At 37.7% G+C, this 16,953-nt stretch overlaps 1 protein-coding gene across 1 annotated transcript; it reads right to left on the bottom strand.

Annotated features, from left to right (window-relative positions):
- Positions 1–1,697: 1,697 nt before the first annotated feature.
- msh4 (mutS homolog 4) lies at positions 1,698–16,426 on the bottom strand. Its single transcript, XM_063007647.1, has 21 exons — positions 16,065–16,426; positions 14,383–14,520; positions 13,286–13,449; positions 12,909–13,019; positions 12,217–12,332; positions 11,851–12,024; positions 10,605–10,734; positions 10,477–10,519; positions 9,818–9,885; positions 9,089–9,163; positions 8,462–8,526; positions 7,514–7,683; positions 7,281–7,417; positions 6,785–6,888; positions 6,533–6,657; positions 6,218–6,418; positions 5,362–5,480; positions 5,133–5,261; positions 3,561–3,735; positions 3,334–3,422; positions 1,698–2,427 (listed from the first exon to the last, which is right to left on the bottom strand). The coding sequence occupies exons 1-21, from the start codon at positions 16,351–16,353 to the stop codon at positions 2,239–2,241; spliced, it is 2,811 nt and encodes a 936-aa protein (XP_062863717.1). The 5' UTR covers positions 16,354–16,426; the 3' UTR covers positions 1,698–2,238.
- Positions 16,427–16,953: the final 527 nt, after the last annotated feature.

The raw sequence follows: 16,953 nt of genomic DNA, 5'->3' as shown, positions 1-16,953 counted from the left end.
TATTTGTGGAAAATATGAAAGCTGGAAATATGACCCATTAAGAGATATTAGGTTTATGATATGAAGGATGTGTTTATTTTGGTATTGCTATGTGCCTTGTTATTTTATGATGTAGAAATATATCTTTTTGAAATCTGGTGTATGCAGGTCTGGGGGGTGGGGTGGGAGGGGTGAAAGGGACTTGGGATTGTTTGTATTCTATATATTGTAAAAATCTTTAATAAAAAGACTTTGATCAAATGTAAAATCTGGCGACCCTACTAGGTCTATTGGCAATGATTAGTGATAGCCAATAAGGGATTATTTCTGGCTGAAATTTCCCACCCTCAACAAAAGCATGTGATTTATTGCTAATGAAAGAGACAGACTAATCAAGCGTAACTCTTGGGCTAAAAACCGATCAGGAAGTAAGGAGAGAAATGTTCAAGCATGAACCTTTTTGGCCAGTGACCCTATTTCATGTGCTCAAGATTTTTTTTTACGTACATGGCATTTCAGAATCTGAGCATGTTGCATGACATTTTAGCAGATCATAACTTTATGCAAATTAGTGTAACTCTGCTTACTAAAGTAGGCGTTAGATTTATAAAAAGACTTTTGCCATCATCAATCAAACCTGACTGACTTGTTTATCAGCAGCAAACTGATTGACTTGGTGGTGTGCCAATTAGCAAAAAAATGCTTTTAGTCAGAATGTGTAGCTTGTACTTTAATGAGTATGAACATATACATAAAATGTTTGTGGACTTTTAACAGTATAAATAAATGCAAACACGGGCAACTCAGGTGGCGCAGCGGTAAAATACGCTAGCGCACCAGAGCTGACATCTCGAACTCGTCTGTTCGAAACTCAGCTCTGTCATCGGCTGGGCGGCTACATGAACAACGATTGGCTGTTGTTCATACAGGGTGGGAAGCCGGATAGTAACTGATGCAATTACGACCTCTGCTGGCTGGTTGATGGCGCCTGCACAGAGTCGAGGAAAAATGCATTGATCAGGGTGTGGCTCCCCGTACACAAAGCTGATCCACATATGAACTCACCTTGTGCAGGTGAAAAGATGCAGTCGGCTACGCCACACGTGTCAGAGGGGGTGTGTGTCAATCAGCAGTGGAGATCAGCATCAGTAGAGAGGTAGTGTAATGCAATCGGGTAATTGGATATGACTAGATTGGGAGGAAAATTGGGAAAAATGCAAAAAAAAAAAAAAAATGCAAACATTAATTAATTTCATTAATTGCTGTTTTAAGTGGATCTGGGCGTCGACGAGAAGAGAGGAAAACCTGGAGAAAAGAAACAGTTTGGAGAAAAAGTTTGTGTAAGCATTGAAGGTGGAACATGTTCTTTTTAATTCAAGTTGTTGATTTTTGTTGGTACAGCTGAATCTTGTTTTAGTTCTGTCTTCAAATGTGTTTTACACTGACTAATTTCTAAAAGATAGAAGACTGTAATTAACGTACATTTTTATAACAAGTGGCACCCATTTCTGTTTTTTTATTGTTTGCTGATTATTCACCATCTCCCGCGATTGAATACAACGATTGAAGTGACATAACACCAATGCCCGGTTGCCTATATATAAGGCTGTGTGGGCACACTAAAGGATTTTTTGTGTGTATGTGGAAGTTGACCAGGAAATGAATAGATTCTAAATTATGCTTTATATGTGATTGAATAGAGGACAGAACTGCATGAATATTTGTAAATAGTATAGTTTTTATGTTTGGAGCATATTTTTGGAGCATTCACTTGCATCCCAATTTGACATCTACTCACACGTTTATGCTGGACAATTACAATCAGTGTCCACAATAAAAAATAGTCTAGGAATATAAAACTGCAATAAGATTAAAGACAATACAGGAAAATAACTAAGTAGAACTTCATATTAATGGTTTGTAAAAGTCTAAAAGTCTCATGAAAACTGAGTTTGAAAACCTTTGTTCACTAAACAACAATCTACAGAAAAAGCTAACTACAACACACACAAAAACTACGTTATCAGTGCAATACATTAAGTTATTTATGGTCTCCAGACAGTCACTTGCTTATCAGGCTAACTATTTCTCTTCCTTAATACTACCAGAAAATAAACAATCTGGCCTAAAATTTTAAGTATAAACAATTGACTAATACAACATATTTTTGCTCAGTTACTGGCTGTAATACTGGGTTTGCTAATTAGAGAAGTTCAACTCAAAGCCAGGCCATTTTCATCAGTCTGTATGTGAAGTGCTTTACTGCTCCATGGTTATGCACTGTAAACCTTCCTTTAACTCAGCCTCATAGTGTTTTTTTAAACCCTTCAGATAGAGCCGCAAACTATCCGGATCCAGCCTGGAGTTTCGAGCCGTCTGCAACAATCTGGTGGCAAGATGATACACTGCTCTTTGTCGCAGGGTAGTTGGATCACTGTTATGCTTGGCCTAGGGGGACACAGAGAAATAGCAAAGTGCATACAAGTCATTTAAGAAAGTATGACCTAAAGTCAACTTAGACAAGAAATGGCAGCAAACAGCTTGTGTAAAGGTGAGCCATATGTCAAAATGGTACATTTTCAAAAAAGTCTTTCTGCACTAGTCAACTGCAATTTGGAAGCCACACAATAAGACAACAAAAATGCAAAACCTCCCCTAGAGGCAAAAGAACTGTTCATTCAGAGCTTCTTGGAATGAGTTTCCATGGGCCAGCAGACAGACATAAAATTAAAATAACCAGGCCTAGACTGGATTGATGTAAAGCCCAGCACAATTGGACACTGAAGCAGTGGGAATCCATTAAGTAATATATCAAACACCATCCAACAGGAGTTCTGACAGATATGATGGATGTGAGAAAATGCCATCCTGCTTGAATGCATGGTAAAAACTGTATTTAGGTCAACCAATTGTTTTCATGATTTGAAGGGCCCTCATATTGTGAAGGGGTTTGTTTTGATTTGTTTGACAGGATACTATCAATCTACTTCTTGCAACAACATGTATGAATGTGTCATCCTGGAGGAGCTGGGGTACCTGTGCAGCCTAAATAGGCTGCAGGTACCGCCTCAGGTAGTGACAAGAACACAAAAAAAAAAAAAAAAAAAAAAAAAAAAACTTGGAAAAAAAAAAAAAAAAACTTGGAAAAAAAAAAAAAAAAAAAACTTGAAAAAAAAAAAAAAATTTGAAAAAAGAGAAAAATCTATTAGTTAACACAGGGAGGGAGTAACTGTCTGTGGCCACAAGCTTTGCCTGTAGTGAGGCTTTGTCCTAAGGACTAGATACGCCCACAACAGAAAAAAAATAAATAAAAAAAAAAAAAAAAAAAAAACATCCAGTTAGAGAAAACCCTACCCATAACTTTTGGCTGACTTTTGCTGCAATAGACTTGGCCTCCTGGATGATGGATGGTGGAAATGATGTAATCTCTGCTGCTTTTATACCTTACACAACAGAGTAAACACAAAATGCAACCAGCAATAAGTGGAATAAACACAGTTATACACATACAGTAGATTGTATAAAGTAGCCATTTTATTTGACTTAAAAGGTCTGTCTTGTTTCATTTAGATTTTAAATACCATAGTTGCGTTCCTCAAAAAAGCCTCGGGTCAGAAGGTATGTGTACACCACACTATCTGTGCTGTTTTTACTGTCACGCATGTGCTGAACCTTCATGTGATGGTTCTCCACATTGGGATAAAGCGTCTCCAAATTACACAGCTCCAGAAAGTGGGTGGCAAACAGAGTAAATGCCTGAAAAACAAAGAAATAACCTGTTACGGCTGAATTTTAATTTTAATGTTTACAGGTAAAATCAAAGGTTTACATAAACTTATAAAAGCCATTTTTTATAACTGTCCAATTCACCCTTTACTGCCTTCTTAACCTCTGCCTCATACGCAACATCCCTGGGTGACCACAGACTAGCATACGTCCCTTTTGACAAATGTGATGCCACCTGGCTCTTCTTTTTACCAGCCAGTAGCAGATTCCTTCATAAAAGAGGGGAACTGTCAGGGTCCCCTAGACCAGCGATTCTCAACTGGTGGGTCGCGACCCAAAAGTGGGTCGTGAACACGTTCTGGGCGGGTCGCAGACAGCTTGTAAAAAATAAATACATTCTTAAAAAATTTAAAATAATTAATGCTTATCTGATTTTGTACTCGTCTTTTATCTGGAAACAAAGAGACAGAGAGAGGCACGCATCAGACGCGCGCAGCATTCTCGTTGCCATGGTAACCACCATTCGTTTGCCGGTTACCCTTCTCTTTAAATTTGTGATGATGTTCGGAGGCAAGATGGCGAAACGCAAATATAACCCGGAGTATTTGAAATGTGGATTTTCGTTCATTGAGGACAAACACGGACAGAAACCCCAGTGTGTTATTTGTAATGAAGTGCTGGCACATGAGCATGAAACCATCCAAACTAATGCGACATTTACAAACAAAACATCCCGCATGTAAAGACAAGCCGGTGGAGTTTTTTTAAAGAGAGTAAAGTAAAGTACATGCCCAACTGTCTCACTGACTTCCACAAAAGACAGGTTAAATGAAAGCATCTTTTTTGTAGCCTTATTTATTTTATGCAGTTTTGATATTTAAATTTGTTGTAGTAACTTTTATACATGCAGTTGGCATGGTCCTCCTCAGTTTCTTACTAATGTACTCTGAATGCAGAGATATGCAGAGAAGTGAAATATCAAATTTTGTAGCCTTATTTATTTTGTGCAGTTTTGATATTTAATTTTATTGTAGTAACTTTTATACATGCAGTTGGCATGGTCCTCCTCAGTTTCTTAAAGAAATTGCTCTTAAATTCACTTTGCATGCATATGTATGTTTAAATGTGTTTTTGAAGGCTATTTTTCAAAAATAAATTTGTTTGGTTTGTAATCTATAAAAGTGGGTCGCGACTTAATGACCATGAGAAAATGTGGGTCCCGGGCTGAGACCAGTTGAGAACCCCTGCCCTAGACCCTCAGAAAAGGAGCAAGATTTTCTAAAAATAATCTAATATATAGTAATATACTGTAATATAAAAAGTGATCAGTTCTACTTTTATTTACTAATAATTTGAAAATCAACAAATCAAAATGTTGGGGACTTGAGTTGGGGTTTAAGACTAAAATTACGACCCGAGTACTTTACCTTCAGATTGATGAGAAACTCACAAACTGAGTGGCATATGCCAATACCCTCTTCAGCACTAGTGCCACGTCCCAGCTCATCAATAATGATAAGTGATCTCTCACTTGCATTATGTATTATGTATGCCACCTGAAGGTACAGTAATAAAATAGAAGTATAACTATACAAAAAACACCAGGAACATGTAAATATTAATGTAGATTTATAAAGACAGCCCTGTCATTCTCACCTCCCTCATCTCAACCATAAAAGTTGAGGAGTTGGTCTCAAAATCATCGTCTACTCCAATTCTGGTGAATATCTGATCAGCCACTCGGAAGGAAGCATACTCAGCAGGCACAAATGATCCTACGTCCAAAATGTCATAGGGAGAGCAGCCATAGCAACAGCAACAAAAACGTATGTAAGTATGTGGACACCTAAATATCACATTCATATATACCGGTTAAACAACTGGCATTAGTATGAAGTTTCCACTCTTATTTACTAATTTCTCACCTCCACGAGGTTTTGGAACGTAACTGGAGGAAGTCAAATCCATTTAGCCACAAAAGCATTAGTGAATTGATGCTAGATGGAAAACCATTAACATTTTAATTTACCTCAAAGGTGTTTGTGCAGGCAGCCACTTCCATCAGACTGCCAAATAGTAAGGCAAGATTCATCAATCCAAATGTTTGACACCATTCCAGCTGATGCTTTGCACTGTGCATGGTTATCTTGGGCTTGTGTGCAACTGTGTAGCCACTTAAACCCAATTTTGTTATAAATTTGGCGGATGACTTTACATTATGTTTATTTTATTTTAGTCCTGTCCTGTGAGCTTGTGTGTTCTGCCAATTTGCAGTTAAGAGAAATATCTGAAAAAAATGACATGCTAGAAAGGTGGCATTCTATAAAAGTGCCACATAAAAAAAAATCACTGAAATCTTTAATATGATCAGTTTTTGAAAGAATTAGTCTATACAGATTACATAAAAGTTGGTTGCATTTTTTTTCTATTAAACAAAATAGTATGTATATATTATACAGTATATACAGTATATTACTGCCATGTAGATTAGAAACAGTATAGGTCCAGGTACCTATCTGAGCCATAATTTGGCAGAGGGCAACCTGTTTAAGGTAGGTGGATTTGCCACTCATGTTGGGCCCTGTGATTATTACAAAGTTGCTTCCCTCTGAGATATAGCTGTTGTTAGGGATAGGCTGCTGGCCACCAATGCGCTCCAGGATAGGATGGCGACCTTGTTTTATTGCCATAGTGTCAGTAAACTCAGGGCGCACTGTAAGAAACATTAACACAGAAAAATTTAATGCTATGTAATATATGAAATATATGCATTTTTTAATCAGCAGCCATGTACCATTCATAAATGAGGCATATTTAGTCATCCTACCATAATCAGAGATTGTGCAAACATTGGCCAGGGAGAGCAGCATGTCTAGCATGGACACAGCATCAGACAGCTTATACAAACAGTGAATCTGTTCATATACTCCATTCAGTAAACGGCACACCACCCTGCAGAGGTATGTGGGTACCACAGACAGGTTTAAATCATCTACGTTCCTGAATGCAATTTATTACACACAACCAAAATACAAAAAAACATTAATGCAATTCTATGATATCTATATTAGATGCTTACATGTAAGACATGTGAAAGATCTCCTTCAGGGCTTCATCACAGCGATCATTCATCTTCATCAGGTCTAAAGTGGTGAAGCTGTAATTGTTTTTCTGTCTAGTTACCTGTAATCGGTTTGGTTTAAATGTTTACTTTGCACAATGTAGATGCAGTACTGGTTGCTGATAAGTGACTAATATACGTTAGATTAGTTTAAGATTTTTGCAGGTTGTATAGGCACAACGGCCTATGCACACAGACCAACAAGGACCTCAAAGGCTTAGTGGGTAGCACTATCCCCTCACAGCAAGAAGCTCTTTTCTGTGTGGAGTTTGGATGTTCTCCTCTTGTCTGCATGAGTTTCCTCCGGGAGCTCCGGTTTCCTCCCACAGTCCAAAGACATGCAAGTGAAGTGAATTGGAGGCACAAGTTGTCTATGACTGTGTTCTATTGGCAGGTTTATTAAAGATGAAAGGAACCCAAACATGACTCAACCCAACCGTGTTGCTGGGCTTACTTTAATAAACTCTCCTGGAAGCTGACCATCAGGCAAGCCAACACCCTCCAGCCTCATTTGGATAAAGAAACCACGAGCAGAATTGAAACTAGTGCGCAGAGGCAGGCCGTACTTCTCTCCGAGCTGATTTACTAATCCTCAACAGACAAATCACAATACAGATACTACTAACAAAAACAGTACAAGCCTTAATGTTATCACCTTAATTTTATTGTTTTAGATGCCAAACATACCTGCTATGTCATCCACGACCTCAGTGTAGGCTCGTCTTGCAATATCTAGGAATTCATTGACATTAGGACGCACAGCATAGCACTTCTGAGTGCGCAGGTTTAAACTGCCTTTCATGTAGGTGGTGTCATCATTAATCACTGTTTTGATGTGATCCAAAATGCTGACAAACCTACACCAATACAAATAAAAAGCCTTGTTAATTTTACTGCTTTCACAAACACTGTGCAGCAAAGTGACTTAAGAATGTTCATGTAAGGTGCTAAGCAATTACAAATAAAACACTAGAAAAGAAGATCATACAGCGAGGGGGGAAAAAGATTTGTTGTGTTTATTTAGTACATTCCCAAGGCATTTATCCATTTCAAATTTACACACAGCCTGTAAACAGAAATAAAAAAAGTATGTATTTATTAGCATTAACAAATATTTTAAAAAATATAATTCACAGGAAAAATTAAGAAATTACAGCTTTGAGGCATCTACATGATTGTAATTAACTTTTTGCAGCATTGAAGTTTAATTTTAACTTCTACCTACAGTCTATGTATTTTTATTAATGTGTTTTTTTCCAATAAATGTAGTTTTTTGAACACATTGTGGTTTATTCTCTTGAACGTTTACTTAACTGACAAAGTAAAAAGAAATTAGTAAAGAAAACATTACACTTAAAAAACTGCAACAATTATCGTCCTCAGTTCCCAAACTATTAAAAAGTGTAATTAATAGGACGGTGATGTAAAACAGTGGTAAACATGCCTTTGTCCCAACTTTTTTGAGTGTGCTGCAGGCATCAAATTCTTAATTTGTTTATATTTACAAATTACAATTTTGTCAACATCTGTTCTTTGCGATGTTAGTTAAATAAAAGTTTAAAGGAGTTAACAAATCACAGATTTATACACAAAAAAATGGCCGATTTGGCCAAGTAAGTAAGAAAGGTTTATCACCTGCTGTCTTCTAGTGAAGTGTAATATGCTTTTAGCAAAGCTGTTTTAGCTTCCTTTAGTGCCATCTGTCAAAGAGACATATAAACTCTACTTACCAGGAGTCATACAGCGGCAGCAAAAAAAATTTCTAAATCATTTAAAATAACCTGGAATAAATTACGCTAACCCACTACCTCTGGAATCCAGGGAATCCCCAGCAGTGTTACCGGCGCGCATCTAAATACAGACATGATTGGGTATGTCTGAGGGAGAAAGATCTCCTTCAAAATGGCCAAAAAGTCAATACTGTTACCACAAGTAATTTTGTGAGAATTACAAACTGCCAGGTTCGCAGTCAGTATTCTTAAGCTTAAGAGTGTTGACATGGGCTTGTCTATTACGAATTTAAGATCTGACAAACCTGTTCTCATTTTATGGTGAAATTATGCAAAAACTCTTGTAATCCAGGTCGTTTTAAATTACTAATAAACGTATATCTGTAGAGTCTGAGTAATTCTTTCTGACTTTATAAAACCATGGTTGGATGTGCAAATTTCAAAATATATTTTATATACAGTCTCATCATTAATCAAAACTCACTTCTAAAGCTTTTTCTAAGAACTGTTCTAACCATTCAGAAGTTCTTACCTTAAGTGGTGCAATCAGCTCTAGAGAGTGTTTTAGCTGAATGACATGCATTATTTTCGCTTCAGCCACTTCCACCTGTATACAACAGAAAAAGAGTGTGTGTAGTTTTTTTTGTCTCTAGCTGTCAGAAATCGTACTACCTGTCGCACAATTTAATGAAAAAGCTTCAGTTCTGAAGTTATATACACAAATTGGTAACTACAAGTATTGCCAGCGAATGAATTATATTACTTAGGATGTTATTACTAATAAATACACTAAATGGCAAAATCTATGGGCACTATACACATCTATACACACACACACACAATCAGTTCTACAAAATGTGACTACAAAATAATACACCTCCTTTGAAGACAACAAGATTAATTTATACACCTTGGCCATCACCAATCTTTACCGAATGAAAATAAGAGGGTTGCATCAGGAAGAACGCCTTCATGAGTATAGCGTGTCAGCGGAAAGGGGTGTGGTGCTCCAGCTGTCATTGATCAGATTGGTGTTTGTGCAAACCGCACAAATCAGGAATTGGAAATGACTACATTGGGAGATGAAGTGGAACATCCAGAAAAATGCTCTAAATCCCAGTATGTCACTTGTGTACATTCCAATAAATTACTGTGTGAAGCTGGCATGTGTGAATGACATCACTCATCATGATATATCATTAGTAATAAAGGTAACCCAATATTTACACAGTTTGTAAGTGTGAAAGAAGCTATACTGTACCGTCTCTTGCTTAGAGAGCTGCACCAAAGCAGAAAGCAGCTGATCTATATCTAAGAAGTGTGCAATTGCTGTAAACATAAAAAATGTACCACATTAATGCTTAGTTAGCACCACCTTGTCATTAAAATATGATAACTTAGACAGGACACAAAAAGATATAGTATTAAGTTTAGAAAGCAGTAAAAATTACCTGCCCCCAATGTACAACTGATTTTCAAAAACCTGTATTATGACTGATTCTGATTATGTAAATTCTGACATCAAATCGTCTGTCACCACTAATCAGACACTCATCATTAAAACAGGCACTCAAAAGCCTTCAGCAAGATAAATTTGAGAGGTAGGACAATTAATTTAAGGGTGATGTCACTAAATAAGTAACAAAATTGAATTTGGAGCCAGTCCTGGCAGCCATGCTAATGTAATTCTTTGCTATGCTAATGGAGGCTGGATTACTATCTGGCTAGGCAATTTTCTAGACTAATTGTTCTAGAACATTTGAGTACTTATAAAGAAATGGTAACTTATAAAGTAACTAATTAATGCTAACGCTACAAGGCTTTTACAAATCAAAATATGTACTAAATTAGTTAGTCTACAATAAGTATTATTGAAGTATGTTTAAAATGACTAGTTCAGCACCACTTTAGGGACCTCACCACTCTTGAGACCATAGAAGAGTTCCTCATCCTGCAACAGTTCCTAAAAAACAGACCAGCAGGATGTTGGGTAAATGATCCTCAGAAAGCAATGTTTACTGTTAGTTAACTTCATACTGATGTTTTACCTGTATGGTGTCCAGTCGTGTATTAATAGTGTCAACATCCAACAGAGGCTCCAGAATGTTAGCGCGAAGCCTCCTCTCACCACCTGGTGTTTTGGTGTAGTTCAGGACACCAAGCAGAGTGTGTTCACTCCTAAATGGTAGAACATGTACAAGTACTTGAGCCTACATACATGCTTAGTTGCCAATTTATTGGGTTAAGTTACCATAGAGTATGTAGAGACTATGTACAAAGTAATACGCATATTTGCTCCCCTATAATTTCCTCTGTTTCCGCATATTCATCACACTAATTAATTTCAGATTCTCATACAAAATGTAAGAGGGATCTTCAAAAAGTTTTCACACTTATATTTTGGTTGGAAGCGGTGGGCCAGAGGAGTAGTAATTAATCGTGTCTAAGAGACTGAGAGAAAGGTAATGGTCCGGATTTAACGCCATCTGATTTCCACCTTTTTGGACGCTCAAAGAAGCTTTAAGGGGAAGAAGATTTTCATGTGATGATGATGTGAAAGCAGCGGTGCACAGTGGCTACGTGCTCCAAAAACATTTTTTGCTGATGGCATTAAAAAGTTGGTACGGGCGCCCAGGTGGCACAGCGGGATATTCCACTTGCACAACTGCACCGAGTTTCTGAACTCCGCGGTTCAAAACTCGGTGTTGCCACCGGTCGACTGGGCACCATCTAGCGGGCATAATTGGCAGTGCCTGCAGCAGATACGAATTGCCCACCGTATCTGCAGGGTGGGGGCTAGACTATGTGTGGGTGGGTGGGTCTTCATATGCTGTGTAGGGACCCTGATTGGAGGAAGAGACGCCTGTGCAGAATGCATGGGCGAAAAGAAAGCTGTGCACGTGTCGAAAGAGGCGTGTACAGAAACGTGCTCTATCAGCAGCGGAAGACAAAATTGAGTGTGCTAAATCGGGAGGAAAATGGGGAGAAAATGCATTAAAAAAAAAAAGTTGCTACAATGCTGGGAAAAATGCATCAGAAGGTGACTGTAGAAGAGTGATGTCAATTGATTTTTTAAAATTCTTAATAAATAGAGTTAAACAAGTGTGAAAACTTTTTGAAGAACCCTCGTATATAACAAAAGTAAAATATGAGGACAAAACATAATTCACTATGTAAAGTTGCAATCACAAATATTCAGCCCCCAAAAGAAAATCAGGATTTATAAGATATCTTTTCTGTAGAGCTAGATTTTTATTTAAATCTTAAATTCTTAAATAGTTTGACTTCTTTAACCTGTGGTCCCTGTTGTTAATCACTAGCTCCAGGTGACTGGCTGACAAAGTGTCAATCATAGCTGTTTGCTCACTGCCTGTGAAGCTCACTTTCAGAGACTTGGGAGCATAGACAGAGTTCTGGATGAACTCAAAGTACTTAAGAAGAGCAGCTGCAGCTGCCAGACAGTAGTATCTGCAAAAACATTAATATCACATTATAGCTTTTACTCAAACTGAATCCACACTGGAGAGCATTCAGCATTACTTACTGAAGGATTAACCATTGGATTTTTTTTGTCACATAAACACATCCAAGATATGCTATTTGTATTATATTTAAATTCAATAAAACAAGGTAAACATGTTAAGTATATGCAGAACATACTTGGTTTGTACATCCATTAGAACAGTGTTGAACTCAGGAGCAGAAAGCTGCTGGATGTATTCCAATCCTTTCCTTTCATTAAAGTACTTCCTCTGAATAGCACTGAATGCTACAGACTGTATGAGTAGCGTTAACATATAGACATGACACTTTACACTCATTTTGACCAAACATATCATTCATAATATAATACAATAACTGGAATGTAAGATTGTTGCTCAAAGTAACACGTACTGTTATGATGAATGTTGTGTTATTAAGGCTGACGACTATTTGCTATTCATTCATGAACTGATCTCTATTGTGAAGACACCACTCCTGCTTAGGGGCAATTTACTGCAATTTACTGGCATATTGTGAAAGGTGGAAGGAAACCAGACACAAAACACCATACAGAGAGTGACCATAAACCAGGATCAAACCCAGGTCCCAGATTACCTGCTATGTGTAGATTATTTGATCTATACAAGCTCTATTTTGTTCTCCAGACATGTCCTTATTTGCAATAGCAAAAATTACAACATATTTTCAGCATTTTTTATTAATATCTTTAGCTTCAATAATGGTACTTGCTTAGTTTCTAACAATGAGATGTTAATTATTGTTATTTTTTGATACCTTATTATGCTCTTTGTGACAGGGCCAATGTTTATTTAAAGGGAAACAGATCCAGTGAATAAACAAAAACTTACCGGAAAGTTCTCAGTGACGAGGTTGTAGAGTTTGGTTGCTTGGCCTTTGTCACAAGCAGTGTCTGGCATCAGAATCTCAAGTGGCATCAGGATATGAAGTTTGGTAATTACCTGCATTGTTTTTCCACATTACATAAAACTGCTAACAGACACAAGAGATGCTATATTGTCCTAATTAACATCTTTTTTGCTCATCAAACTGGAAGTAGGTCTAACAAAATCAATCACCAGTTGAATTATTTAAATGAACTCGTAAATCTGATTGTTGTAAATACCTATGCTAAGCTAACCTACAATAAAGAGCATATATATTAACTAAATTGTTTTCAACTGTGCCAAACAAACGGAAAAGTGAGCCAACTTGGCTGAAGTTTTACCTTGGCATAAGTTCCAGTGTCTGCAAACTGGGACAGGACCAATTCAGGGGATTTCATGTTGATACTGGCCATGCCAATCTCTCCTCTGGCCAACCCACGACCCTCAACCACAGCCACGATCACAGATGCAGCATGGCACACAGTTGCAGATGAGGAAGTTGTCACTAGATTAAAAAAAAAAAAAAAAAACACGTCAATACATAATGCACACTTGCCAATACTTGCAAATCTTATAATTCTTTGGAGGCAGGGTGAACCCAGTCTAGTTTAGTGTTAAACCAACAGCCAAAAAATGGCATAGTTTTCTCTTCTTAAAGTAGTAAAACCTTTTAATTTTTTATCACATTAACATGACAATGTGTTCAGTTCTCTGCTATGTAAAAAAATAGCAGTTTTAAAATAGCTCAGAATTTATTTGTATGACAGAGACTCTTCATATCAGCATAAAAATCAAAAAAAGTATTTAAAACAAGTCAGGAAAGTGATAATAATGAAATACAGATATGTACTAGGAATCAAAATAATCTATAAACTTTTATCAGTAAACTGTAAGAAGATGGAGAAACGGTAGCCATAAAACCTATGTCAGGCTGCCCCCTCTAAACATGGTCATTGAACTAGAAGACCACTTGTTAGAATGGCTTCTCTGACACAAACACTTACTCTTCTTAGTCATAGAAGACAGTGGCTGTGATTAAAGATGATGTTTGTGGATCAGCCACATCCAGGATGTAACACCAAAAAGGCATTTATGGGAGCAAAAAAAAAGACAACACTCCAAAAAAGTATCAAAATTCTCGTGGTCTGACAAGACTAAAGTTGAACTTTTGAGCTTGATTTCTTGGCAATATGTGTGGTGCTATTGTGGCAAAGCCAGGTAAAACTATTCCCAATGCAAAATATAGTAGGAGCATCATGTCGTTGGGATGCTTATAGGTAGAAGAAACTGTCATTCTGGTCAGGATTAACAAGAAAATAAATTGTGTAATAAAAACTCCCCTAAGCCTTAGCCCTAAGCTAAAAACATTTTGACATTTAGACATTTTTGAAAGGTTTTAAATTTTGAACTAGATTCAGACTAGTTTATCATCACTTACTGTTAATTTCTCTTAGAAGTGCTGGTCCACGAGAGGCTGAGCCTGGAGTTCTCCTGAGATGTGGAGTGCTTGAACTCCGGCATAGTGAGCGATAAACACCACTGGTCCATGAAGAACTAGAGCTTGTTCTATTCACACCTAAACACACAAGTTTTACTAAAGGGGTCCAATGTACAATTGAAAGCAAATATTTACATAGGTGTACATTTGTAAGAAATGTGTATGGCATTTCTTGGATTTCAAATATTTCTGGAACATGGGTGGCACTGTCCACAATTAAGTGAATTTTATATCACTAACACCTTAGCTCCTGGTGTTTTCTTTAATCATGCGTTAAGGCGCTGATTTTGGAACAGACTTTTTCTTGAGTAATTGTTGCTAAGCCAATGTCAAATAAATAAATACCAAAGCGTTCATATAGACAGTCATTCTTATTTACTTAATTACTGCCATGTTATTCTTTAATTTTTTTGAAAATAGGTACTTCAGTTACTTCTGCCTTCAAGTACTAGTGAAAATATCATAATTATAAAAAACAGACATGACCACCACCATAAACTAAAAACTTCTAGTGAAGAATCAATGTTTTCTTCTGATATCTATTGACCCAAAGTTCATGACTCTGCGTGCCAGTAAAAAAAAGTAAAGTTGGCAACAGGTATGGATGCTGCAGTTAAAACACATATAGAAAATGTTTGTATTTCTGTTATTTGAAAGTGAGATATGGCTCCTTGGAGGCTATATAATTTTTTTAAATGGCTTATTGTGGTATTTCCCAACCTAGCCCCATGTTAATGGCTTAATTGTCATAACTCCACAACAAACCACTGTCCAGTGTGTTATTGTAAAGAGGAGTACATGGCACATCTAATATTTAAAAATGTAAGAAGAACCAAGGGCGGCACGGTGGCTCGGTGGGTAGCACTGTGGCCTCACAGCAAGAAGGTCCTGGGTTCGATCCCCAAGCGGGGCTGTCCGGGTCCTTTCTGTGCGGAGTTTGCATGTTCTCACCGTGTCTGTGTGGGTTTCCTCCCACAGTCCAAAAACATGCAGTCACGTTAATTGGAGACACTGAATTGCCCTATAGGTGAATGGGTGTGTGTATGTGTGTGTATGTGTGTCTGCCCTGCGATGGACTGGCACCCCGTCCAGGGTGTTACTGTGTGCCTTGCGCCCATTGAAAAGCAGTGAGAAGAACCAAACGAACAGCCAAAACTTAAGATCACTATATACTTATGCTCTTAACTGTTTATCAGTGGTTTATAAAAATCTTTTGGGACCACACCTGGGGACGCATATGAGGTGATGACCTGACCCCAAAGTTGTGAACATCTGGCTACTGTCACTGACAAAGGAAAATATGATTATGAACATATACTACGTGATTATGTGCATCTTATTTGATTTATACTTTAAATTTGGTTCCTACTTCGGCAGTAGAAGAAAACAAGTTTTAAAATATAATGGCAACAATATTTTTCCAAGCTAAATCACTCAGGTTGCACTAATGACTTGTGATTCATGAAGTGGGAGCTTTCGAGAAGCGCTTGAATGTAACATATAATACTGAGGTAACACTAATTTTGGTAGGCGTGTTAACCTGGGGTCACGGTATTTCTCATAATGTTTGCAATTACATATGAAAGTTTTAGAGAATGAATCGTTTTACTTGTATTTCTTACCATTGTAACACTGGGACCTTGTGTTACCTGTTACAGCAGGTGTTTGGTACGGCTGAACAGCAGCAGTTTCAGTGGTAGCATTAGCATTAGCGGAGGTGGATGAGGGAGCGGAGCCGGTGCTGATACAGTCTGATCGGTTTGTGGAGGGCAGGGATGACAGGCTCACTGCTACATCTCTCTGTAGACGAGAAGCCGCTCCGCTGTACTGCTGGTCTGTGGAGGACCAGCTGCATGTTCCGCCGTCTGAACTATAACCGACCGTTACCTCCTCAGTGCTACTACGCAACATTTAATCATCTAGTTTTCTTCCTCTACTCACTAATTTCATGGCAGAAATGTAACTATTGTTGAATGAAACAGAAGAAGTTAGATGTAGCACTACGTGGCTGTTGTATGAATGATGTGTCGTTCTTGAACGAGTCGACTCTGAGTCGGTTCTTTAAGGTGATCGTTGGGAGCCGACTCGTGACGAAAGTGGGTTCTGGTCGAACCTTAAGAAGGACCAAAGTTAACACCATAATTGAATTAAGCAAAATTTAATATCAGTTTTATAAACACAATGTACCTTGGCAAAACCTTTTTGTGATTAAATTATAATTGGAAGTCGCTGCCATGTTCATCAGCAAAAGTGGGGGGAAATTTAACTTACAATTACACATCATAATATTACCAAGTAAACTTCCAACTGTGGTTGCCAGATTTCAGGACTTTTTTTTTTACTTGGATATTTCCCGAAAACCAGGCCACCCCACTTCTATTGCAATGCCACAACTTATAGGGTATGACAATAGGTTTATCCCTTTTTCCATGGCTGATGCTCTCTAGCTCTTTTAGACTGGATGGTGAGCATTTATGAGCTGCCATCTTAAGATCTCTTCACAAATCTTCA

This window comes from Trichomycterus rosablanca, chromosome 13, assembly GCF_030014385.1.
Source record: "Trichomycterus rosablanca isolate fTriRos1 chromosome 13, fTriRos1.hap1, whole genome shotgun sequence".
In the NCBI taxonomy this organism is placed as follows: Eukaryota; Metazoa; Chordata; class Actinopteri; order Siluriformes; family Trichomycteridae; genus Trichomycterus; species Trichomycterus rosablanca.
Note: the sequence above shows the minus strand (reverse complement) of the source record. Positions and strands in the feature narration are given on the sequence as shown.